Raw genomic sequence first — 26296 nt, 5'->3', positions numbered from 1 at the left:
CTCCCTCCTCAGGCCCTTCGTTACCAGCACTCCCAGCTATCTTCGAGACACCACCAATTTCCTGAGGAAACTACAGTCCATTGGTGATCTTCCTAAAAACACCATCCTAGCCACTATGGATGTAGAAGCCCTCTACACCAACATTCCACACAAAGATGGACTACAAGCCGTCAGGAACAGTATCCCCGATACTGTCACGGCTAACCTGGTGGCAGAACTTTGTGACTTTGTCCTGACCCATAACTATTTCACATTTGGTGACAATGTATACCTTCAAATCAGCGGCACTGCGATGGGTACCCGCATGGCCCCACAGTATGCCAACATTTTTATGGCTGACTTAGAACAACGCTTCCTCAGCTCTCGTCCCCTAATGCCCCTACTCTACTTGCGCTACATTGATGACATCTTCATCATCTGGACCCATGGAAAAGAAGCTCTTGAGGAATTCCACCATGATTTCAACAATTTCCATCCCACCATCAACCTCAGCCTGGACCAGTCCACACAAGAGATCCACTTCCTGGACACTACGGTGCTAATAAGCGATGGTCACATAAACACCACCCTATATCGGAAACCTACTGACCGCTATTCCTACCTACATGCCTCTAGCTTTCATCCAGATCATACCACTCGATCCATTGTCTACAGCCAAGCGCTACGATATAACCGCATTTGCTCCAACCCCTCAGACAGAGACAAACACCTACAAGATCTCTATCATGCATTCCTACAACTACAATACCCACCTGCTGAAGTGAAGAAACAGATTGACAGAGCCAGAAGAGTACCCAGAAGTCACCTACTACAGGACAGGCCCAACAAAGAAAACAACAGAACGCCACTAGCCATCACCTTCAGCCCCCAACTAAAACCTCTCCAACGCATCATCAAGGATCTACAACCTATCCTGAAGGACGAGCCATCGCTCTCTCAGATCTTGGGAGATAGACCAGTCCTTGCTTACAGACAGCCCCCCAATCTGAAGCAAATACTCACCAGCAACCCACACACCACACAACAGAAACACTAACCCAGGAACCTATCCTTGCAACAAAGCCCGTTGCCAACTCTGTCCACATATCTATTCAGGGGATACCATCATAGGGCCTAATCACATCAGCCACACTATCAGAGGCTCGTTCACCTGCGCATCTACCAATGTGATATATGCCATCATGTGCCAGCAATGCCCCTCTGCCATGTACATTGGCCAAACTGGACAGTCTCTACGTAAAAGAATGAATGGACACAAATCAGACGTCAAGAATTATAACATTCAAAAACCAGTTGGAGAACACTTCAATCTCTCTGGTCACTCGATCACAGACCTAAGAGTGGCTATACTTCAACAAAAAAGCTTCAAAAACAGACTCCAACGAGAGACTGCTGAATTGGAATTAATTTGCAAACTGGATACAATTAACTTAGGCTTGAATAGAGACTGGGAATGGATGAGTCATTACACAAAGTAAAACTATTTCCCCATGGTATTTCTGCCCCCCACCCCACCCCCCACTGTTCCTCTGATATTCTTGTTAACTGCTGGAATTAGCCTACCTGCTTGTCACCATGGAAGGTTTTCCTCCTTTCCCCCCCCTGCTGTGGGTGATGGCTTATCTTAAGTGATCACTCTCCTTACAGTGTGTATGATAAACCCATTGTTTCATGTTCTCTGTGTGTGTGTATATAAATCTCTCCTCTGTTTTTTCCACCAAATGCATCCGATGAAGTGAGCTGTAGCTCACGAAAGCTTATGCTAATAAATTTGTTAGTCTCTAAGGTGCCACAAGTACTCCTTTTCTTTTTGCGAATACAGACTAACACGGCTGCTACTCTGAAACCTATAAGAAATGTAGGAATGCAAGAGGAAAGCATTGTAGACTAAGTTGAAATGGTGTATTAATCTTCTACATATCATTTGTTTATGTAGTGTCCAAAGAGTGTTGGATGCTTTATGGGCAGAGACCAGGTCCTCATCGCTAAGAACTTAGCATTTAAATAGAAACATATTAGGACAAGAGAATACAAAAATAATGGGAGCTGGTAGGTAAACGAAGGATAAGGGTTACAATTATAAGGTCATGAGTTAGCTTTGATGATTCTACGCACATCCTGTTTCTTGTTATTTTGTTGTGTTGGTTACGGTAGAGCTGACAAAGAAATAGATTGTCTAAAAAAATTGTTGGCAACTTAATGAGTCCTCAGAACATTATTGTAGGACTGGGAATAAAGGTGAATCTACAGCAAGCATCCCTTAACAATCACTGAAGGGGAAAAAAACAAGGAGAGGAAGAGTCTAAAGAAGAGTTATTATCTTCCTAATGAGAAGTCATTATAATAGAGAAACAAATGCAGCAGGAACATCCTTTTGTCTGCTTGATGATAGGAATCCATTTGGAGGAGAATGATGGTGAGGGAGGCAGTGATTATAAGGTTAAACACAATCCTTGGAAGGGATTTAATAGAACTGGAAAGGAAGAAAAAAAGTGGAAGAGGTTGATTTTTTTACTCACTTTTTTTTTTGCCAAATTTCTGCTCTTGGATAAATTTGGGCTGCTTCCACTGAATAACTCTCCAAATGCTCAAGAGGGTTTGTGTGTTGTATTTGTCCTCTGTTGGCAAGGAAAACATTTTTTCTTGAGTTTGGACTCTTCTGAAGATGCAAAAGGAGTTAGAACACTAGTTGAGCCAAATAATAGCACTTTCCTCCAAGGAACCCAGTATCAGTCCTCTTGACATCCCATTCTACTTATCCCTCGCCCTGCCCTCAAGTCAGCAGTTCATAGCACCACCTTCCAGCTGTCCTGCTGCTTTTTTTTGGAATTAGACTTTTTTTATTTTTTTTATTAGACTCAAATTGATTGCCAATTAAATGGAGGTGGTTAACATATTTATAAAGGCACGTGTACATATGTGTGTAGCCTGGATCAAATATATGCAGAGTGTCCACACTAGACTTGACAAATATAAGTTCTTTGATTGAATTGGCAATTGAGAGGCAAATGGTCTAGTGTAGACATATACTGCCAGAGGATGGTTGTCTGGGTTAAACTAACTATGGTCAAGAAGCAAATGTTGTTAGTGGAAAGATGGAACACACCAAAGAACTATCCAAAGGTCAGGCTAGATGATCACGATGGCCCCTTCTGACCTTAAAGTCTATGAGTAATCTATGCTGGGATTCTTGTTCTATTTAAGTTTCAGAGTAGCAGCCGTGTTAGTCTGTATTCGCAAAAAAGAAGAGGAGTACTTGTGGCACCTTAGAGACTAACACATTTATTTGAGCATAAGCTTTCGTGAGCTACAGCTCCTATTTAAGTGTAGACAAGTGCATCATCCTTAGTTGAGGGAGCTGACCCTCTGCTTGTTGACAGTTCATAATTTCAGGGTTTGCTCAGACTCTGCTGCGGCTGCTGATTTCCCATATGGTAAAAGGGGCCAGAAGCACCTTTCTCCGTTTCTGAATATTCGGGAGGTTACATCCATTATCTCAGGTGCTGACTTACCTTGTGACCATCAGGTTCAACTACTGTAACTGTGCTTCAGAATGACAACAACTCCGAAAGAGCTCCTACTGCTTTGAAACGTGGCTGTGCACCTGCTAAGCAATATCAGATGATGTGAGCATGTTACCTACATGCCCCTGGCATTACACTGGTTCCACATTGGATATCAATTCAAATTATAGTCTGACCCTGATCGTCAAATCAATGCCTCAAACGCAGGCTACCTATCATCTCGTTTTGTGTGACCATGAACTTCTGTAATAGGTCATGCTTTTCAGGGACAATGGAATTGTCAATGACAGGGTTAAAACTTGTGAGAGCAATAGCCTAGTCCATGGCTTTGGAATTCCTTTCCACTGGAGATATAATGATGACCACAAAGCTCACAGCTGTTAGGACAAATGTCAACTCTGTCCTGGCTCTGTCACAGACTTCTCTGTGCCACGATTCCCAGCCTGCAAAATGGGGATAATAAAACATCCCTCCTTCACGATGGTATTGGGAGGGTCAATTCATTAATGCCAGTGAGGCACAGCAATACTCTAGCGATGAGTGTCATTGAAATGCCTATAAATAAATCTCCTCCCAAGAGCTTTTCTGCATAATAATAACAGGAAAAGACAACCAAATATCAATAATGATTAGACTGCGTAGTGGGCCCAGGTAATTCTGTAAGGCACTCCTGGAACAGTGATGAACAGGGTATAAATAGAGGGCATTATCTCTGACGTAGGTGAGGATATCAAATACAGGTGGAGAGATTACTGTGCCAATCTGTATGCCTCATCAGAGCCACCTGCAATACAGGATGATAGAAAAGTGAGTATGCAGCCTGCAAGGGGATATGGTGTGTGCTATTACGAAAATGAAACCAGGGAAAGAACTAGGATATTTAACGTACCAGCAGAACTGCTAAAAATGGTTGATGACAGTGGTATTGATCTCGTGGAAAAAATTGCAGTGATGTATGTATGACTAGAAATTGGCGAGACAACTGAATGAAGGGAATCTTTCTGTCCTTATCAAAGAGCAGGGATATAACAGAGTACCGTATCTTCAGCCCATCTCCTTGATATCATACATGAGTAAAGTATTGCTCTACATAATTCAGGGTGGCATGAAGTGAATTATAGAAGCAGATCTACCACCATCACCAGCTGGTTTCAGAGAGGAACAAAACACACATGATTAAATCATGACTATCTGTGTCAGGTGCTATGAGTCTTGAATCCAGGCACAGAGGGTGGCCAACCAGCCTTCCTCTCTGCTTTACCCCACAGCAAGTCCAGATGAGGGAACTGTAGCTAATACCTCACCTCCAGAGGTTACACCTGTTGACTCAGCAGGGTCAGGTGACTAGCAGCAGACTGCTGATTGGATACCACCGTGCACAAAGCTTCCTGTTCTTGTCCCACCATTTGTCTGAGAAACTAGTTGCTGGACATGCTGCTGACTAGACCCCTGAGACCAAATTCCTGTCTTCTTGCCTGGTTCCTGCTCTTTGCTCCTATTACCACAGCTTTATCCTAGTTCCTGCCTCCTGGCCTTGTTTCTGCTCTTTGCTCCTGTACTGCTCCTTGTTCTTGGTTCCTGCTTCCTAATCCTAATTCTAGCAACTGACTCCGGTTTGACTTTTGGCATTACTTCTGTCTCTGATTGTGACTTAATCCTTGGCGTGTCTACTGACTTTGACCCTGGCACTGACCCCTGGCTTGGCTTCTCACTCTGGCTTTGACCTTTGATGTGACTTCTGATGGTGACCCTGACTACGCCCCTGTCTCTGACCGCTATATCAGAGCAACCTATTACTGGCAATGACAATCTGTCATTTCACTGAAAAATGTAGAGTATAATCGCCCCATTAATTATGTTTCATTGACTACTTCAAATCATCTGATACCCTCAGACCAAATCAGCGGCACTGCGATGGGTACCCGCATGGCCCCACAGTATGCCAACATTTTTATGGCTGACTTAGAACAACGCTTCCTCAGCTCTCATCTCCTAATGCCCTTACTCTACTTGCGCTACATTGATGACATCTTCATCATCTGGACCCATGGAAAAGAAGCCCTTGAGGAATTCCACCATGATTTCAACAATTTCCATCCCACCATCAACCTCAGCCTGGACCAGTCCACACAAGAGATCCACTTCCTGGACACTACGGTGCTAATAAGCGATGGTCACATAAACACCACCCTATATCGGAAACCTACTGACCGCTATTCCTACCTACATGCCTCTAGCTTTCATCCAGATCATACCACACGATCCATTGTCTACAGCCAAGCTCTATGATTTAACCGCATTTGCTCCAACCCCTCAGACAGAGACAAACACCTACAAGATCTCTATCATGCATTCCTACAACTACAATACCCACCTGCTGAAGTGAAGAAACAGATTGACAGAGCCAGAAGAGTACCCAGAAGTCACCTACTACAGGACAGGCCCAACAAAGAAAATAACAGAACGCCACTAGCCATCACCTTCAGCCCCCAACTAAAACCTCTCCAACGCATCATCAAGGATCTACAACCTATCCTGAAGGACGACCCATCACTCTCACAGATCTTGGGAGACAGACCAGTCCTTGCTTACAGACAGCCCCCCAATCTGAAGCAAATACTGACCAGCAACCACACACCACACAACAGAACCACCAACCCAGGAACCTATCCTTGCAACAAAGCCCGTTGCCAACTCTGTCCACATATCTATTCAGGGGACACCATCATAGGGCCTAATCACATCAGCCACACTATCAGAGGCTCGTTCACCTGCGCATCTACCAATGTGATATATGCCATCATGTGCCAGCAAAGCCCCTCTGCCATGTACATTGGTCAAACTGGACAGTCTCTACGTAAAAGAATGAATGGACACAAATCAGATGTCAAGAATTATAACATTCAAAAACCAGTTGGAGAACACTTCAATCTCTCTGGTCACTCGATTACAGACCTGAGAGTGGCTATCCTTCAACAAAAAAGCTTCAAAAACAGACTCCAACGAGAGACTGCTGAATTGGAATTAATTTGCAAACTGGATACAATTAACTTAGGCTTGAATAGAGACTGGGAATGGATGAGTCATTACACAAAGTAAAACTATTTCCCCATGTTATTTCTCCCCCCCACCTCACCCCCCACAGTTCCTCAGATATTCTTGTTAACTGCTGGAAATAGCCTACCTTGCTTGTCACCATGAAAAGTTCCTCCTTCCCCCCCCTGCTGCTGGTGATGGCTTATCTTAAGTGATCACTCTCTTTACAGTGTGTATGATAAACCCATTGTTTCATGTTCTCTGTGTGTGTATATCAATCTCCCCTGTATTTTCCACCAAATGCATCCGATGAAGTGAGCTGTAGCTCACGAAAGCTTATGCTCTAATAAATTTATTAGTCTCTAAGGTGCCACAAGTACTCCTTTTCTTTTTGTGAATACAGACTAACACGGCTGCTACTCTGAAACCCCTCAGACATGACCGTCTCTAGGGGCTACTAGCAGATGTGGCGATTCTAACACTGAATAGAACGCATCACAATTCTCTACTGTCAACAAGAGAGCACAGTCTGAACAGCAGCAGGTGACAGTGAGTGGGCCAGGTGAGAGACAAGGCTGTGCTTTGTGCGTAGGTCTTTTCAACATGTATGCAGAATTTATCACGTGACAAACCTTGGAAGGTTTTTATAAAGTGAATGGAGCTGGGGTTTCCTTTGGTGGACACCTCTTAACTGGCCTCAGATTTGCTGAGGATGTTATACTCTTTGCTACAACCATTGATGCAATGCAGTGAATGTTGGAGTCTGTAAAAACAGTTAGTGAGGATATGGACTATCCCTGAATGTGGCAAAACAAAATGCATGTATATTGATACAATCAATAATAACAGGATGAAAGTAGACATCACAATCAATGGTCAAACTGTAGAGGAGGTATCTGAATGTGTTTATCTGGGATCATACATGTCCAACCAAAGAAGCTGTTCCAAAGAAATCAGAAGACTAGGGATGGCTTGCCCAGCCATGGCCTCCCTTACGGAAGTATGGAAAATCTGCGGCAGTTGGAAATGTATGAAGGTTCAACTGGTGAAAAGCTTCTTCTTTTTCCATAGTGACTTAGGGATGTGAATTCTGGGAAACTAATGCTGCTGAGAAGAGGAAACATGAAGCCTTTGAGATGTGGTGCTGGGGAACGCTTGTATATCTCCTGGATGAACACTTAGATTAGAAATATTATTGGAGAGAAGTGGACTCTGCTCTTGGAAATCGACAGACACAAACTTATGTACTTTGGTCACATGATCAGGCATAGAGATGGAAATAACTTTCTCAAAGTTGTCATGGAAGGAATAGTGATGGATCATCATAGTAGGGGATGACCAGTGAGGAGATGGATAGGAGGTATGCAGCATATCAATGGGAGGTCAGCTGTTAAGTGTCAAAGTTAGTGATAGATCAAAAAGACTTCTGAAAATTATTCGATGAGTTCACCAGGATTTAGACATAAATAAATGGACTTTACTTATTCTTTTACAGGTGAGGAAACTGAAGTATAGATAGGTTAAATTGGTATCCCAAGCAAAAAAACTGCACCCAGTTCTCCTAATAGCCAGCCCTGTGCTCTAAACACTTGACAGTGATTCCTATCTAATATCCATCACCACTCTTAAAATTCATAGGCCATGTGAGAAAAAGTAATTTCAGTTACCCTTCCAGCCAGTGTATTCCCCTATAACTGTAATATAAGCCAGGTTGTTAAATGAGGTCACCCCATCACCACCACATCAGTTGTGCCCTTGAACAGCTTTTTGCTGTTGTATGTATCTGAACTTCTGTAAAGACAGAGCTGTGCTAAATATCTTAGTCCTGAAATGCCTTAGTCCTTGTCTTGAAATGTCTCTTCTGATTTTGGAGAAGTGCTTTGTACTGGTGCCTTATGGGCTAGGAGTAAAAAGCATAATTCCACAGGAACCTGGAGCCAAGATTAGATCTCTGAATAAATGGTGAATGTTTTTCTGTAAAATTATGTGTGAATATTTTCAGCTGTGTTGCAGGCATTTTCCTCTCCCTCTAATTTGGTTTCTGAGCAAAGGTTTTGATCACATGGAATATTTGCATTGAAAAAAATGAACATTGAAAATTTGAACTTCTAAGCCACCTACCACGCTGAATTTTCAAATGAAAAGCCACCTACCACTTAGAAGCCACCTATTAAGGGTTTTTTTATATAGTGCTTTTATCCAAAGGGCTTTACAATAGTTAGCTAACACTACAAACATCATTTGGAAAGATCATTAAGTGGTCCATCGAGACCCTCAGCAATTTTCAAGTGGTCCGTGAGAAAATAGAACCACTGGCTTAGATTGACCTACTATAAAGTAAGTGCACAACTGATTGGAAAACCGTACTCAGAGAGTAGTTACCAATGGTTTACAACTGAGCTGAAGGGCATATCAAGTGAGGTCCTGCAAAGATCTCTCCTGAGTCCAGTTCTATGATATTCTATACATAAATTATTTGGATAAGGCATAGAGAAAACACTAATAAAATTTGTAGATCAACTTCTAAGCCACCTACCACTTACCATTTTCAAATGAAAAGCCACTGAAGATTGATACATGTTTTTGCCAACATGGAACCTTTTTTCAAGTCTATAAGAAATGATTAAGAGAAACCCTTTTACTGTGTGAGTACTTAAATGGCTTGGATTCTGGGTACTTTGGAGACCCACTCTTACCTACAGCAATTGAGATCCATGGAGACATTTGAGCTAGAATCCCTAGTTTAAATGGGAAGAGGTTGCTGACAGAGCCTTCTTAGTGGGGGGCTTTTGACTCCGGAGCTTTCTTCCCTCTACTCCAGAGGAGCCAGAGTCTGCAGATCTTCACAGCATGTTGCAAAGCCTGTCTATGCTTTCACTGAGGGGATGGGGAGAGAGTTCTCAGTCCTGCTGGACTGGGTGCGCTGGGAGAGCTTTATCATTGAAAGTACCCCTGTTTTGAACCCTATGTGTCCCTTATATATAGAATGTTGTGTTTCATGCACCAAGAGCATGGATAGTTGCTTGTTTATAAATCAAAATAGGTCAATCAGGTTTTAAAGATGGAAACAAATGCAGTTCTGAGATATGATGGATGAAGGTATGCACTCATGTGAAGGGTCGAATACTAAGCCTATGGGGCTGTCCTGCACCATGGCTTCCAGAGGGGCATTGCAGACAAAATATCAAGCATATAAGTGTGGCTGTCAGTGTTAAAAGCAGCAAAGAAGTGAAGGAAAATGAAGCTAGAGGACAGCAGTAGAAAAATCATGGGCATGGTGGACACAAACCATGGAATGACGAGCTGGTTGATGGCAGTGGGCAGTGTAGAAAGCGGGGTGGTTAGAAAGTGGCGATTCAGATGGGGACAGATGAAAGAAGTGGCAATGTTTAGTGAAGATAAAGGCCAAATGATCAGTTGGTGGGAATGCTGATCTTGAATTGAAGGAGGCTGAACAAGGAGGTGAGGTGGGAGACCAACAAGCCAGACAGGTTGTCAACATGGAAGTTGAAGTCACCAAAAATAAATATCAGAGATTATATTTAGAGGGAGATGCAAATCAAAGGGGAAAGAGATTGGAGGGAGTCATGGTTAGAGTAGATAACAGCAACATGGAGTGGGAAAGGAGAATAAAGTCTAATGGGGCTCCAGTGAGAACAAGTGGGAAGAGATAAGAGGGAGGGGTTGAAAGTGGCAGGAGGGGGAGAGGAAAAGCTTGACCTCCTCACTATGAATCGTTTGGGGATGATTCATGGTAGCGAGTGTTTGGGGATGATTCATGGTAGCGAAACAGAGATCATGGTGTGAAAGCCCAGACCATGACAGAGTGGGGGGATCTAGGTTACTGTGTGTCCCAGGCAATGGAGAGCATGAGAGATGTAGGAGTTGTGGATAGTGGTGGTCTCTTCAGAGATGGAACAAATGTTCCAGAAAGAGAGTGGGGGAGACTGCCAAGGGAGGTGTCAGTAGAGCAGAGGTGGGGTCAGAGACAGGTACAGAAGGGGCAGGGGGGAAGGAAGGTTGCAGTTGGGTGTGTCACTGGATTTGTTAAAAACAAGAAGTACTGGAGTTATAGTTTAAATGTATCAGTCCAGGTATTTCCCTGCTACCTGGGAAGACTTCACACCTCAGTAACCCCCAGATGCTAAATGCCTTCTAGAGTTGTGACTATCCCCTCAGGGTACATGAAGTCACATAATTGTACTGATATATAAATATGCAGAGAATACAGTAATCTGAAGGGGGTTTCTGTGTTAACCTCCGCTGCAGTTGTAATCCAAGTCCTACCGCCAGGCCACCTGCACACTTTTTATTGGCATGGCATGGAGAACGATCCAATGACCATACATGAAAAGCTCCATACTGCTAGTGTTTATATGCAACACTGCCATCTACAGAATGGGATCAGACCTGCTCAGCTGTGTCATGGCTACTGATGAAGGCTAATTGAGTTTTATAGCAGATGTCAGGCACCTGTGCTATTAAGACAGGAGGATCTATCACCACTAGTGCTGTGAAATCCCAAGGGTTCATGGTGTGCATTATAGTGGCAATTGGGAAGTCCTAGGTGGTCACAGATTTGTTTCAATATATTTTTATTAAGGCCTCCTTTTTGTTTGTTTCAGATTAGGTATTCTGCATTTTATTTTGTATCTAATATTAATAACTTAATGTAATTTATTTAATTGCCAGATAATTAAAACCCTTGACTGACTAGATTCAGTTGACTCAATGAGCATTATTTCTATTTACTACCCTCACTGTCACATTTAGCATCCACCTCATCCCTGTCCACCATTAGAGAGCCTTTTCCTCTGCAGCTCCTGCCTCTGCAACAGCATTTCTGCATCTCCCTGCTGTATCAATTCTCCGTTTGATTTCAAGCCTCATTGTATCTTTCCTCACTTGTCTGTGCCTCTTCACTTTTCTTCCCCTTTCATATTTATTATTGAGCTCTGTAGAATACTTTGGGGACACAATTTGTATGGAGGATGCTACTGTACTTAGAGCATCAATTACAGAATTCAGATCAAGCTTCCCCACTGGTGTGTGGAGCTGGGGTTCCTGTCTCTAACTGTACCCTATCTGAGAAGGCACTTTGCAGGCTGACTTCTTATCTCTTTCCTTGCAGCATGCCATTGATGCAGATAACGCAGGAGTCAGTCCCATAGGAAACTCTTCTAACAACAGCAGTCACTGGGATCTTGGAAGTGCCTTTTTCTTTGCTGGAACAGTCATCACAACCATAGGTATATTTATATTTTAAGGGAGATGGTGACATTGAGAAGTGGAGAGCAAAATAAGATTTAGTAAATCTCAGAGAGACAGGCAAAGCAGCAAAACTGCACTCTTGGGGGCACTTTCACTGTATCATTGTGTAGTGTATCTGACACTGAGCTCTGGGGTGCATATCAGGAACTACTTATATAATGAGAGTCCAAGAAAGCAAGACTGAACCAGAAAGCAAGTAGTGCAGAAATTTTCACAGTTCTGTAACCCTGTTACTACTAGTACAGGTGGCTGCCTACTTGGCCATGGCTACACAAGCCAACTCTGTCTCTGAAGGTTAAGCACAAGTGCCAGATGCTTCACATGAAGCTGCAAGAAACCCTGCAGTGGTCACTAATGGAATAACTTTCCCATAAGGGTAATTTCTTCCTAACCACACCAGTCTATGGTTGGTGTATGCCCTGAAGCATGAGGGTTTATATCCCTCATTAATTTTTCAAATCCTAGATATTTTAACCGGGGCTATACTCAGTGTCCATATAAATATCTAATCCTTCTTAAAATCCTACTAAGCATTTGGCCTCAATGATACCTGGTGGCAATGAGTTCCACAAGTTAATTATGCATTGTGGAAAAAATAACTTTCTTTTAACAGATTTTAAATTGTTGTCTTTAAATATCACTGAATGTCTTCTTATTCCTGAATTATGTGAAAGGCTAAATAGGAATGCCAAATTTACCTTTTCTATGCCACTAATATTTGTATTAATCTGTCAGGTTCCCTCTTATTTGTATCCTCCTAAATAGCCCCGATTTTTTCAATCTCTCTAATTATGAATGAAATCTTTACCCCCTAATGACTTTTGTCACCTCTCTCCGTACTACTTCTTCTGAGGACACTCAATTGATGATCTTTGCCTTTACCAGTATCTTATATTTCTGTGGAAAGTCAATAACTGAGGTGTTACTCATATGGATTCATTTTTAATTGAAAAAATGTTTGGGCACTTCATAAATGGCATATTACATTTCATAGCCCTGATTTAGAATAGCATTTAAACATATATTTAGGCTCTGTTGACTTCAGTAGGATTTAAATACATGCTTAAAGTCAAGCATGTACTTAAGTGATCTTCCTGAACAGGGATACTTTCCTGAATCAGGCCCTGCTGATTGCATCAGTTAGGGCCTTGGTTATGAAAATCAGCACTAAGATTTATCAGTTAGAATGTTGAATCTAATCTGATTTTTCTTTTATATTTTTAAATAATCCATTTGTAGGTGTGTGCTAATTTTCAGAGTAGTCAAGCAACAAACCACTATAATGAAAGGGTTTTAATGGAAATCCTAAAATAATCTTAACTGTAATGGTGCAAGCATTACAGTTATAGTTCTTGTTTCCTCTCTTTAATGGTAACCATGCTTCCCAAACAGAGACACAATGGACACTGAAGTCATAGAGCACTATATAGAGGCACAAGGAGAATGGGGAGAAAGGGGGTGTCTGTGCAAACTGCAGTAGCTGTAGGTGTTTCACTTGTTTGCACAGAGGCATTATTGCTCTTCCTCCCCTAGGGGAAATGCATTCACTCTCAGCCTTGGCTACACTTTTAGAAATGTCATAGTGTGTTCTCCTCCTCTGCACACCCAAGGCTCCTGGCACTTTCCACCTGCTAAGGGGACAAGACTTCCCTATGCTTTCCTGGCACTCCTCTCTAGAAAGTTCAATACTTCTGCCAGGATTAGCCTTCCACTGCCCCCTTGCGCTCTATCTGTAGTAAGATTGTGGGAACCTTTGGGCAAGGGGCTCCCTGCATTTTACAGCAGTTGATAAGAGAGTTGCTCTCTGTAGAAAACAATATCCCGAAGGACTCCTACACTGACAATAAAAACCTTATGTCTATGCAAGGATCTCAGAAATTTGGATGGAGTTCTGAGGTTTGGAACCAGAACTGAAGTCCAAACCAAACTTGCCCAAAGGTGTTCAGACTGAACAGAGAACAGGTAATGATGTGTTTATTAGCGTTTGTGCTCTGTTGAGGCAACTCTGTGAGTTACTTTAACAATGGCCAACATGAAGACGTATAGAAGTCTTTATGACTGCGTTAACAATGCTATTTAAATGTAAATGATCTCCAGAGAGAATTCTCAAAGAGCTGCTTGTGAAAGCCCATTAAAAATCAAATAAAACTTAGGCTTTTTTATTATTAAATTGAAAAGAAGAATGAATAGAATCATAGAATATCAGGGTTGGAAGGGACCTCAGGAGATCATCTAGTCCAACCCCCTGCTCAAAACAGGACTCCAATAAAAGGGGTCCTTGAAGCCTCATGTTAGCACAGCAGCAAGGACTGGAAATGGCAATTCGTATAATCTGTGATAAAGAGTCTATGCAATTCAGAGCTGAAAACTGGGAATGAGAATATTCAGGTGAGTCATCCTCCCATCAGGAAGCAATTGATAGAGTTCAAATGCAGCAGCATCATGGAAGAGGTAGGCTAGGGCTCTAATCTAAAGGTTTCCTGTAGTGTATTGTGCAGCTGCCATGCTGAGTAAAAGTAGCACAGTTACTCAAATAACAGCTTTAATTAGGAAGATGAGTCCAGAGAGAAATAGTAGTAACTGAGGGTTACATGTGAATAACTAAGGCTGGACTGACTTCTGTTCAATGGACATAATGTGGTGGAGAGCATGTAAGGAACCTTCCACTTCTTGCTCAGAAACCATCTGCAGTCAGGGTGTGGTGTATAGGCACCTGCACAAGAGGCCATGTCTAAATTGTGAAATTATGATGATAATTTTTCTCTCCAGGGTATGGGAACATCGCCCCAAGCACTGAAGGAGGCAAAATTTTCTGCATTTTGTATGCCATCTTTGGGATTCCACTCTTTGGCTTCTTGCTGGCTGGAATTGGAGATCAACTAGGAACCATCTTTGGGAAAAGTATCACAAGAGTGGAGAAAGTTTTCCGAGTAAGATCATGGTTAAAAGTCTTTGATGGTGTGGCCTAACTTGTTTAATCTCAAATACTATTAACGTTACACAGGATCTTAGAAAGTTTTGCATGTTGGGCACAAATATCTTTAATTGCATAGCTTGTTTGTGTGATCTACGTTTCCTGCATTGAAAATGAAGACAAAGTGATACAGGTTCTGCAGGACCAGGTATACAGAGTAACCCTCAGTTGCATCAGTAGTGAAAACAGAAAGATTTCAAAAGCCTGATTTCTGGGGTGAACTATATAGAACTCAGGAGAGAGGTAACTGAAAGATATCTATATAGAGAATAACAAACATATGGGGCCAGATCCACAGTTGGTGTAAATTAGCATAGCTCCATTGACTGTGATGGAGCCAGCTGAGAATCTGGTCCATAGTTCTCCCCTTCTCTATGGCTTTTATCACATTTGGGTACTACTTACACATTTAATACCAATTCCTAATTATACAAAATGTTCTGAAGTTGAATGGCCCTAGTGCAATGACTCCCAACTTACTGTCCCTGGTGTGGTCCATTCTGTTGAATTACATCCCCCATGGAAGTATATCAGACACTTCCCCTGGGAATGGTATCACAGCACTGGCTAATGCTGCTTTGCTAACATGGTGGTTTTACTTCAAGGATTCCCCTTTTAGATGCAGGACTTCAAGGAATGATGTGACCATATTGTAGTTCCCTGGTATGTGGCATAACTGGAGATAAGTCCTGTCTGGGGGATGTGGTAGGTGAGGGGTTGTCCAGGCTGACTATTTTAATAAGCCTCCATCTCTAAAACATTCCCACAGATACAAAGCAAAATACATGTAGCTGATTTTGGAACTAAAGTAATTGAGCATTAAATTGGAGTATGAGTAATTTCTCTGATTAAACTACCTGTGAAATGTCCCAGTCCACACCTTAGTAATATCTTTTGGCCTCCATTTTCAAAAATGATTAGTGATTTTGGATGACTCAATTTTTACATGCCTGACTAGCGACAGCTTGAAAAGGCCTGATTTTCAGAAACTGCTGGGCATCCACTTTCTGAAAATCTGATCCCTTGTAGATGTCTCAAGTTGGGAACCCAAAAATCAAGGGACCCAAAATTGCTAGTCACTTTAGAAAATTTAGGCCCCTTTGGTCATATTTTCTATTGCATCCAATTTACTTCAAATCATTCCTGGGAGCATTCCAGTGTGGTTCTTCCAGGGAGAAAGCTTACCAGTGGGTAAGATATGGATTTGGGAATCCTGAAACCTTGGCTTTATTCCCAGATCTGCCACAGACTTGCAGGGTGACCTTGGATAGACTCCTTAAACTCTCAGCATCTCAGTTTCTCTCTCTGTAAATATGATGATAATTATATGTACCCATCTTTTAGAATTACTTTGAGATCTAAAGCTGAATGGAATTGCCCTTACTGCCTTTGGAGTATTATTCTCCCACCCCACCATAGTTCCTTTTCCTTTTCTTGATTGGACGCCTTTGCTCCTTGTTTCTCTCTGTCTCCAAACCATTCCCCCCATCTTGGTATTTGCCCCTTTCCAAAATCTTGTATTGCAGAGCTGCACAGATTTAATCCTTTTACTTTTTCCTCAAATTCATCATTTCAACTGATTAATCATTTTTGTTGCTTTTGTTCTGAAGTTCTTCAAATTTGTCTATACCTGTGTGGCACTGAGGTGGGACAGCTGAGTACAGTATTCTAAGTGGAATTCTAGGGTTCCCAAACATCCCAATAACATCTAAACAGACTAATCTGAGGAGTCACCTGACATCAAAACTAACATTTCATGTTACCAGGCATTTTGAAGCTGTAGCCAAAAGGGTGGGCAGAATAGAGATGAGGGAGAATTTAGCTCAACCTAGAAACTCTAAAGATATTTTTCCCTCCTTAATGGCAAAGTAAATGCTTAACTAACTTAGGGCTTGTATTCCTCCCAGTACACCCCTTGAGTAAATGGGCTGTGCACTGCAGAGCTCTGTTGGTGATTTGATCCTCTCAGCACTGTAGCTGTTACTGCAGTCTCGGGCTACAGTAGCCCTCTGCTCCTTCGGTTCACCATCCTCTGCAAAGAGAAAGGATGGTGGAGCTGTTTATTCATGGATGTATTGGCTCTGCCCCTCAGTGCTCCCTCAGCATCCCCCAGGCATCAGCATCCCCCTAGGATCCCCCCCTACAATTGTGCTCCAATGTGTGTGAGTGTGCATGGTTTCCCTGAATCCTGCTTCCACTCCCTGTGTGGTGGAACTGCACTGGTTCACCTGGATGTGGGTTGTTTTGTGGCTGTATAGAGAGCTGGGGAGGGTGACAGGATTCACCTGCAGTGCAGAGTTCTTATCATCCAATTCCTTCTCTTAAGAATCCTGTTGCTCATTGCAGCAGCATTATCGTGAACAGCTGTCCCACAACATGTGGTAGGCAGCTCACCTCTGACATCCCAGAGCATATCTGGAAAGATAAAAGGATGCTTTCTTCCTGAGGAATCGCACTAGCACAGTTTGGTTGTCTGACAAGACCTGGGCATCCTCACAAAATCTCATTTAGATCTCAGCATAGATTAGAACCTGAGAACACCACATTTCCCTTGCACACTAAACAGCTCATGTGTGCTGCATTCAGAATCATTTCAAGAACAGTTCACACTCACGGGGTAGAGGGAAGAAGAGAGCTGCTCTTATGGAATGTGCGCTACGCCCGCGTTATTGACAGAGTGTTTCAGATGCGTGCCACAGGTCAGCTGGTATTCCAAAAGCAATTCTGGCACTACGTCTGAACATATAAATAGCCACCAAAACAGCCATTCAGTTGCTTGCAACATATAAATTTGTTGATTCCTATTTAAGAGCCTTAATTATCCTTTAACAGCACATTCAGTTTGGGTTTGACAGGTAAGTTACTGAGGGTTAAATAAATACTAACGACTAAATTTTCCTCTACTGTGTGGGTGCACTAGTGAGCAGGGGGCCATAGGGAACCTCTTCTACCCTGTACAGGCAGAAGGGCAGGATTTCTCCTTAGTGCTGGAGAGCACTAGGTGGTGGAACCTGGCTGCTGGGCCATTTGCTGCAACCTCAGCAGGTGTGGTCTGCTGGAAAAGGGCTGTGTTCACACCTACCACTCAGCTGGTGTGTATGCTGTGGTCACTAGCATTCTTACACAGGGTCACCGGCTGCTGGTTCAAACCAGTATAAAAATGCACCCTGTGTAATCAACCCCCTCCCCCAGCCCATCTGAGGGAATCATGGATAAATATGATTTCTAGTAATGAAGGTAATAACAATAATCACTTTTATCTGACAGTGCTTTCTAGGCACTTCAGAAACTAACTTTACGTCAAGGTGGCATAAAGCCATAAGCTTAATAACAACTCCTACATTCGTAAAGCATTCTGTGCACAGCCCAAGGTTGCTTCCATGATAAACATCAGTGATTTAAGAATCCTTAGCATTAAAAGCAAACCATTTTCTTTCAGTCTGTTCCTATATACACATAGAGACTGTGAGCTACTAAAAGTAGAAGGAAAAGTATTTCACGGTCCCTCTGCTACTGAATGTACCTCCCACCATCATCATAAAGTTAATTTAGGGCAAACTAGACAGCTGTCTAATTCAGATCGTTAAAGACAGTTTAGAATCCAAGTTGAAAGAGTCCAATGAGTATATTGGAGTAAACTTACTCTCAGTCTTAAAGTTCAGTAAAAGACCATTAACATCTATGAGCTATGTTATGCCTCTAAGAAAGTCGTTTCTCAATCTTTTTTCATTTGCAGACCCCTAAAATGTTTTGAATAGAGATGCGGACCCCTTTGGAAATCTATTGTCTGTGTAGTTGAATTCTGTTCAGTCAGTGTTCAGTCTAAGTCTTTCATGGACCCTTTAGACTCAGTCTCCAGATTCCTAGGCATCTGCAGAGTCGCAAACCACAGGCAGACAACCACTGCTCTAAAGCATAGCACAGTGTTGGGAGTGGTACAGAGGTCCACTGCCCCAGTGTGAACTCTGGGATGTATTATGTGTAGGCAAGCTGCCCCTGATTGAAATGGAGGGACTTAACAGATCTAATACATGTGTTATCTGTCCTTCAGGGTTTCAACTTTGATATGCCCATTTGATCTTCCCCTTATGAAGTCTGACATAGATACATGAGGTCTGGCCTTAAAGTTCTTTGAAAGTAGCATTCACTATTATTCTCTAAACAATAGTAGGTTTAACACAGGGTTGCTCAAACATCTTATCTGCAGTTCCATTGAACTTTGGAATAACCTCATGAAAAGTAGCTCCTAGTAGACAAATAAGAAAAAATCATACTAAAAAGCTGATGAACTCCTTTCTTCTACTGTTTTCTAAACAGATAGCATTTACTTCACGTTCTGTGAACTTGTTTCTTCTGTGTCTTCCTGGATACATCAGATCTGTTCTCCTTGCTCCACTCTTCCTATCCCCACTGCCTCAGCTGCCCTGTCAGTAGGGATCTGTGGCCACTTTGAACTCACTTCCTATAGTATATCTCTTTAGTACTCTCGAGAGTAGAAAATGAGGTAAAAGTGATTGCTGGAGCAGACACTAGTACAGGAAGGCAGCTACTGCAGGGGTGAAGCAGTTTAAAATCATAGCTATTTTCCCACTTTTAGTACCTCCCTTCTTTCCTCCACATTTGCCTTTTTACCTGTCCACTTGCTCTTTTTCATTCTCTCATTTGTTTCCTTCTCTTCCTGTTCTTTCTGTAACTCCCACTTTAAACTTGTAATATTATTTGAGAATCAGATCCCAGTGGAGTTCTTAAGCAAAGATTCATTTCAAATGAGACCTGCAACTTCCTCAGTACTATTGAGTATTGTAGTCAGGCTGGGGGGAAGTGGTGGTTACCTTTGAAGTATCCTGGTTGTCTCTTCTCTAGTAACATGTTTCAGAGTAGCAGCCATATTAATCTGTATTCGCAAAAAGAAAAGAAGTACTTGTGGCAGCTTAGAGACTAACAAATTTATTTGAGTATAAGCTTTCGTGAGTGCATCCGATGAAGTGAGCTGTAGCTCACGAAAGCTTATGCTCAAATAAATTTGTTATCTCTAAGGTGCCACAAGTACTCCTTTTCTTCTCTAGTAGTGCAATGTCAGGATCCAGAGACCCTGCTTGTTTCCCAGCAGGCAGGAATTACTCACTGCTTAGACCTCTGTCAGATCCAAACTTGCATCCATTTTTTTTCTCTTTGAGGAGCTGAACCACACACACACAGAGATGGGAATATTCTCAAACACAGAAGTTCAGATCCAGGTCAGAATTTAGCCATGACAATGGTGTTACTGTGGATTTACAACGATGAGATCAGAAAGTGACCCATAGTTAATCAAATACCAAGTGGGGAAATCTCAATTTTAATCTATACTGATACATTCACTAGGAATCACCGAAATGCATCCTGGAATGTCTGAAGCTGGATGCCCTTTCCTCCAGTTTATTTTTCAAAGTAGTAGAAGCTGTGCCCTTTGCTTGACACTCCCAGTCCAGGATGAACTGAATTAGTGTTTAAATAAGTGAGAAGCTTAACATGTCTACTTCCCAAGTAGATTCTGAAATATAGAATAAATCAACATTTACCTGTGTCTATATGAAGTTCTATTACCTTTATGTTTTGGGCCTATTACATTTATGTTTTGGAACAGTATCAATGTATATTAAACCACATACTCAAAAATCCTCAAAGGATCAAATACTTTCTGCAATCTTGTTTTGAAAACAGTATTACTCAGTGAACTTTCCTATGAGTAAAAGTCACATCATCTATGTGAATTCAAGAACTGCAACAGCAGGGTGAATCAGAACAATGATCCATCTCTCTAATCCAGTATCCTGTTCCTGATGTTGGCTGATGGGAAGATGTGTCTGGGCAGGTATAAAGCCCAGCATAATGCACTGAATGTGCAATATTATTCCATGAGGGTATAAGATTAATCAATTGAGACTTCGGTCTCCTAAATTGTTAGTCTGGTACTTTCCACTAACATTTATTTCAGCAAAAGAAAATCATTGACAAAAGTTGGATCAGCCACTGTTGAAAAGAACAGGTTAAATCGTAGCATTTAATCTCAATATTTTCATTTCTGAAAACTTGTCATATTAGCAGGATCAGAAAGACATACCATCTATTTAATCCAGCAAAGTAGCGAGTGCTGTGATAGTTTTAATTTGAATTCCCTCCCACTGGTGAGAGTGACATTTCTTTTCCTGATAAACTTGTTAAGTCAATTGTAGAAACCTTTGAGGTAGAGATGATGTAAACCATAGTCTCTGGGAAGAAAATACTTCTGGCAGACACAAGGTTACCTTGCTATTAAAAACCAAAAAGATGATGTAATCCTTGGAGAGAATCATTACACAAAGCCTTGAGGTAAACTGACATGAAACACTTTTAATTTTGATTCTATGATTCTGTCTCTCCATAGCAGCAATTGGTGATTTGCTTCTTTGAGGTTATTTCTTTTTTTGCTTCCCAAATAACAGAGTATCTTGCTTAGAAAGAGTAAACTGCGAAGAGAGAGCTTGTATGGACAGAAGGAAGTTTGTTAGTGATCAGATTTATAAGACCACACTAGCACCAAATGCAAGTGGTTTTGAACACAGTTTCACCAGACTGTCTGGTCATGTGTTAACTGTCTACCAGTTTAAAGATCTGGCCTAGAACATCTACAATACAATTCCATGAGCAAAGTCAGATGCATTAAACAGAAATAGGCCTAAGAAAGTTATGTGAAATTCATTCAAACTAAAGATGGCCCTGAACCCAAACCTCAGATCTGAACACCCCTGAACTCTGGGGTGATTGAAAACCAAACCTAGATACAGATCCAAGTTTTTCAAATGGTCCCTTGTCTTGAAAATTGGCAAAATCAAAACCCTGGATCCAAACATTCCCCAAAAATCTAAGAATTCAAAATCCAGATAGGATCGAAAATTCAGAGGTTCAGATCTGAGGTTCAAAGTCTGGGCCATCTCATATTTTTATATATGATTGCCATGACGCATGACAAACTTCCTCTATTTAAACCTTTCTTATTCCTTCCCCAGGCATGGATGCGGAGGGGCTCCTCTGAATTATTAGCACTAGTTAGTCTAGTTCAGTAATAGACAAATTGTGTGAAATTTCTGAAAGTAGTATTTGGTGACTGGGCTGGATTGGTTACTGACTCTATCAGTTAATCCATCCATCCTGTACTCATCACCTTAATGGCTGAGCTTCTGATAGCCAAAGCCAGGCAGTTTTCCAGATAAATCCAGCAGGACTGAAGTAAAGTTCCAGTAGTTTCTTGAAAGGTAAATTTAATTGCAGAAGCAGAATATGACACATCACCTTTTGTCCGCTGAGATTTTCTGCATTTCCATGAAGAAGGCTTGTGACTTTTTGATTTTACAGTTCCCACTGGATGACTTCATTTCTTGAAAGTAGTTACCTTATTCTAACTCCTTGGCTGGCATGTGCACAGGGCATAAGTTTCTTCTTTGATCTACACTATAGATCTTATTTTGCCCTTGATCCCAAGACAAAACTTCCACTGACTCCAACTCAGGTTTCACAGAAAGGTACAAGTGTAGAACAGAGAGATCTGTAGTGAAGATAGGATATCTGCAGTAAGGTGGTAAAAGAGCTGTTCCTCCATATGGTTTGTAGTTGGATAGACACTCAAATACCAACAAAAATGGTCCATTGCTAATATGTTAACCTGCATCATTCTGCAAAGGTGAGACCTAATAATGCAGTTTGTCACATAAAATAATAATAATAATAATAAAAACAATATCTAGCTTTTATCTAGTGCTTTTAGCAGTAGATCTCAAAGTGTTTTACCAGTGAAATCAGGACCATTGTCCTCATTGTACAGATAGAGAAACTGAGGCACAGAGAGGAAGTGACTTGCCCAAGGTCACCTGCAGGTTAGTGGACAATCCAGGAACAGAGCTTGGGTGTCCTAAGTCCCAGTTTAATGCTCAGCCCATTAGGCAACATTGATTCTCAGAAAGAAACAGCTTGAGCTCTATCAACCTTTAAAACAATTTCCAATCTATTTACTGGGTCATATTCTGATCTCAGTTATGCTGTTGTAAATCTGGAATAACACTTTTGGAAATCAGCCCCCAATTTAGGTGCTTCAAGATGGATTTAGGGGTAAAATTTTCAAAAAGTGCCTAAGTGATTTAGGAGGCTAAATCCCATTACTTTTCAGTGGGACAGAGGGTAGCATTTTCAAAAGTGCCCATGGGCCTGATTTTTAAAGGTATTTAGGTGCCTAAAAATGCAGATAGAAAATCCCCAGGAATCTATCTGTATCTTTAGACACCAAAATAAGTTTTAAAAATCTGGCTGGAGGAGCCTAACTTTAGACATTCATTTTTGAAAATCAAAGCCAAAATGACTTGTTCAAGGATACACTATCAATCAGTGGAAAACACAAGAATAGATCCCAGAAGTCCTAACTCTAAGTCCCCTGCCTTGGAGGTGGTGAGCTTGGTGGTAGTTGAAAGGTCAGTCCAATAGCTGGTAGAAAGAGAACAGTGGCACTCAGAGGGGAGAGAATGTCTGTTCTGCAGAGCTCTTGTCAGCATCAAGCAGAGAGAAGCACCACAATTATACTCTGTCTTATACTCTAGGCAACATGCTATTCTAAATGCAACATGCAGACATTGTTTAATCATTCAAAACTCTTCTGCCTTCTCCTCAGTTTTCTAAAACAACCCTGATTGTCAGAAATAATTAGCTGACTACCCTCAACCCTTTTCAAAAATCTCTCACCTGTTATGCACCCCCACCTTTTCCCCAAACCTGTTATCAACTCCACGTACATTCTGCTTCAGTTCATCAATAATTTATCCATTATATAGGAAATAATTAATCACCATGGACTTTATACATCCTTCACTCCTCTTTGTCTCATCCCACACCTGGCTCCCTGGCGCGCCCTTATTAACAAAACTTTCACAACAATCTCATTACAGCTCTTCTAATTGCTTTTCTGGTGGCAAGCTCATTACAAAGCCATGGCCACCTGGACACATTAAGGAAGGTTCAGTGTTACCCTTTGTCCAGCGATGGCAGGAGTGGGACAGCTGGCTTTTCTAATGGAGAATCCAGAGTAGATGGGAGGCAGGAACATTCAGTTGATGCTCTCTGGCTGAAATACCTTCCAGGCTGTGTCAGGTGCTATGTTCCATGTTGGTGTTTTAATGATGGTGGTGGAAGGATAGATACAGATTTTATTCTTGCTTTTGAACACTACCTCCTTTGTTGCTCCTTGTGAAACGGTGGTTGGGGCAGAACACTGGCAACCTGGATTCCTGTGGTCCAATTAATCCGCTTGTGTAAGGTGGTGCAACTCCACTGCATTCAGTGATATTGCATCCACTTACACTAGGGCTGAATGTGGCTTCTGGATTCTATTTCTGGTTCTGCCACTGACTCATGACATGCCCTTGGACAAGTCACTTAACCTCTTTGCCTCGCTTTCCTTCACTTGTGAAGTGGGGATAATAAAATGCACCTAATCTACTTGGTTATCAAGAAAATTAATTAATAATTGTAAAGTCATGTTGATATGTTTGGATCCCAAACCCAGTGACTCCTGGGTGCTGATTCTGGAATTTAATCTTCACAAATTTACTATTTAATGAGGCAGGGATGGGGCTTAAATCTTATTTGTTTTTGGAGAAATTAACTTTTGCATGGTGTGTCCTTCACAGCTTTGTCTTTAGCCAAGCACATCAGTTGCTTACTTGAAGCTAGTGAGTTTATTGTCTACTGCTTGGCTCAGCTGTCTGTGGGCCACAGTATTAGAAAGTTTTCCTCTTCCAGTTAATCTTTGGCATCATTATTTAATCCAATAGGTCAGTGAACCATTGTAAATTGAAATGTATATCAAGGATTAATATTAATACCAATGGTTAAACACAGATCATACCAGCTCCTAAAGATTCTTTGACATTGCTGGCTTTATCAATAATATCTGGTGTGCCACTGGGGCACGAGAAAGGCAACAGTAACCTGTGGCAACTTCAAAGACAGCCATTGAAGAGAATCCATCTCTATCTCTACTGAGAGCCCAGGAGGTGGTGAGCTTGGTGGTAGTTGAAAGGTCAGTCCAATAGCTGATAGAAAGAGAACACAGTGGGACTCAGAGGGGAGAGAATGTCTGTTCTCTTGTCAGCATCAAGCAGAGAGAAGCACCACAATTATTGTTTCACTTTTGGAAGCACATCATTCCTTTCCTATACTGGCAAAAAAGTGTAAAAAGAAAAGGAAAATTCTTGTCCCACAAGACATCATAGTTTCCCACCTGTGTTAGAGGGAATTTCGAGTCCAATCTCCCTTTGTCTTATACCTGTCTATGCCATGTTGAAGAGAGGGTGATCACCACTGCCTTCCATCTTTACTGGTCTCCTTTGCAGTCTGAACTTCTTTCCATGTCATTTTGGTAGCTTTCAATTCTGTTTCTATTGAATGTTTCCATGTTATCCTGGGTCTACCTTGTCGCCTCTTGCCCTGGGGATTCCAGTTCAACAACAGTCTTGTTATGCTATTTGGGTCTTTCCTCCATGTATGTCCTAGCCATCTCCATTTTAATTTCCTGTCCTGTCGGTTTCTGTTTGTCTTCCTTCAGAATTCTTCATTCTGGATTTTTAGCTAAACTCCACGTTTCAGCACTATATAGTGACTTTACAATGGTGTTAAATATTAGAGCCAGATCAATAACCGACCCTCAGTATTCACTGAATTCTATTTGCCTAGCTAATGCTCTATGGTATTCCTATACCACCTATCCCCATAAAATGTAAGCATTGAACAAAGTGATTGGGAACTGCAAAGCATTATCTACCATGGATGTCAGAGTGAATTATGTTCTTTGTTCCTCCAGCCTGTAGGACGCCCTTCTCATCTTTATTTTTTGAATTTTTTTCTTCAGTATATAAAATTACTAAAGGTGCATATCTCCAATAACTCTCCTCACCAGAGTCACAATGCCATCATTTAACTTTTATGCCTCTGGTATTTTATGACTCTTAAAAATAGAATCCCCACAAATATGAATGAGAAATCCATGATTAATATAAAAGGTTTTCATTTATCACAGGTCCTATTCTCCCCTGGATTACAGTAAACTATAATAAATATTTTTCTCATTTGGGAAGCTGTCTGCATTGCATTGCCTCCTGCTTGTGAATATACTGTACCAGTCCAAGCCTAAAAATCCCTTGTAATAAATATTCCCCATACTCCTGTTACCCTTAGGTCTTTCCCTAATTTATTTTAGCTTTTCATAGAATGCCTGACACTGTAATATCTGGTACCTTTTGGATGTGTACTCAGAAATAAATAAATAATTAGCGACGAGTTTACCAAGCACCTGCTGGTTACAAAGAATCCAGCTAAATCAAGGATCCCATAGACAGGAATTTGGATTCAAGTGTAGAATAAATTTCTCTGCATTTAACAGGTTCTAGGAAGGAATGTTTTACAAACAGGTGTAGCTGATCTTACCCCT

The 26296-nt window shown here is 41.5% G+C and overlaps 1 protein-coding gene across 1 annotated transcript in view; it reads left to right on the top strand.

Moving 5' to 3' along the window:
• The window catches only part of KCNK10 (potassium two pore domain channel subfamily K member 10), a 123865-nt gene that overhangs the window by 66344 nt on the left and 31225 nt on the right, over positions 1–26296 (top strand). The window contains exons 3-4 of the mRNA XM_038406177.2: positions 11692–11809; positions 14601–14761. Coding sequence (XP_038262105.1) covers positions 11692–11809; positions 14601–14761 — 279 coding nt within the window. The remainder of the gene's footprint in view (positions 1–11691; positions 11810–14600; positions 14762–26296) is intronic.

The sequence above is a fragment of the Dermochelys coriacea genome, chromosome 6 (genome assembly GCF_009764565.3).
Source record: "Dermochelys coriacea isolate rDerCor1 chromosome 6, rDerCor1.pri.v4, whole genome shotgun sequence".
Taxonomy (NCBI): domain Eukaryota; kingdom Metazoa; phylum Chordata; order Testudines; family Dermochelyidae; genus Dermochelys; species Dermochelys coriacea.
This window is presented reverse-complemented; position numbering and strand designations above follow the sequence as displayed.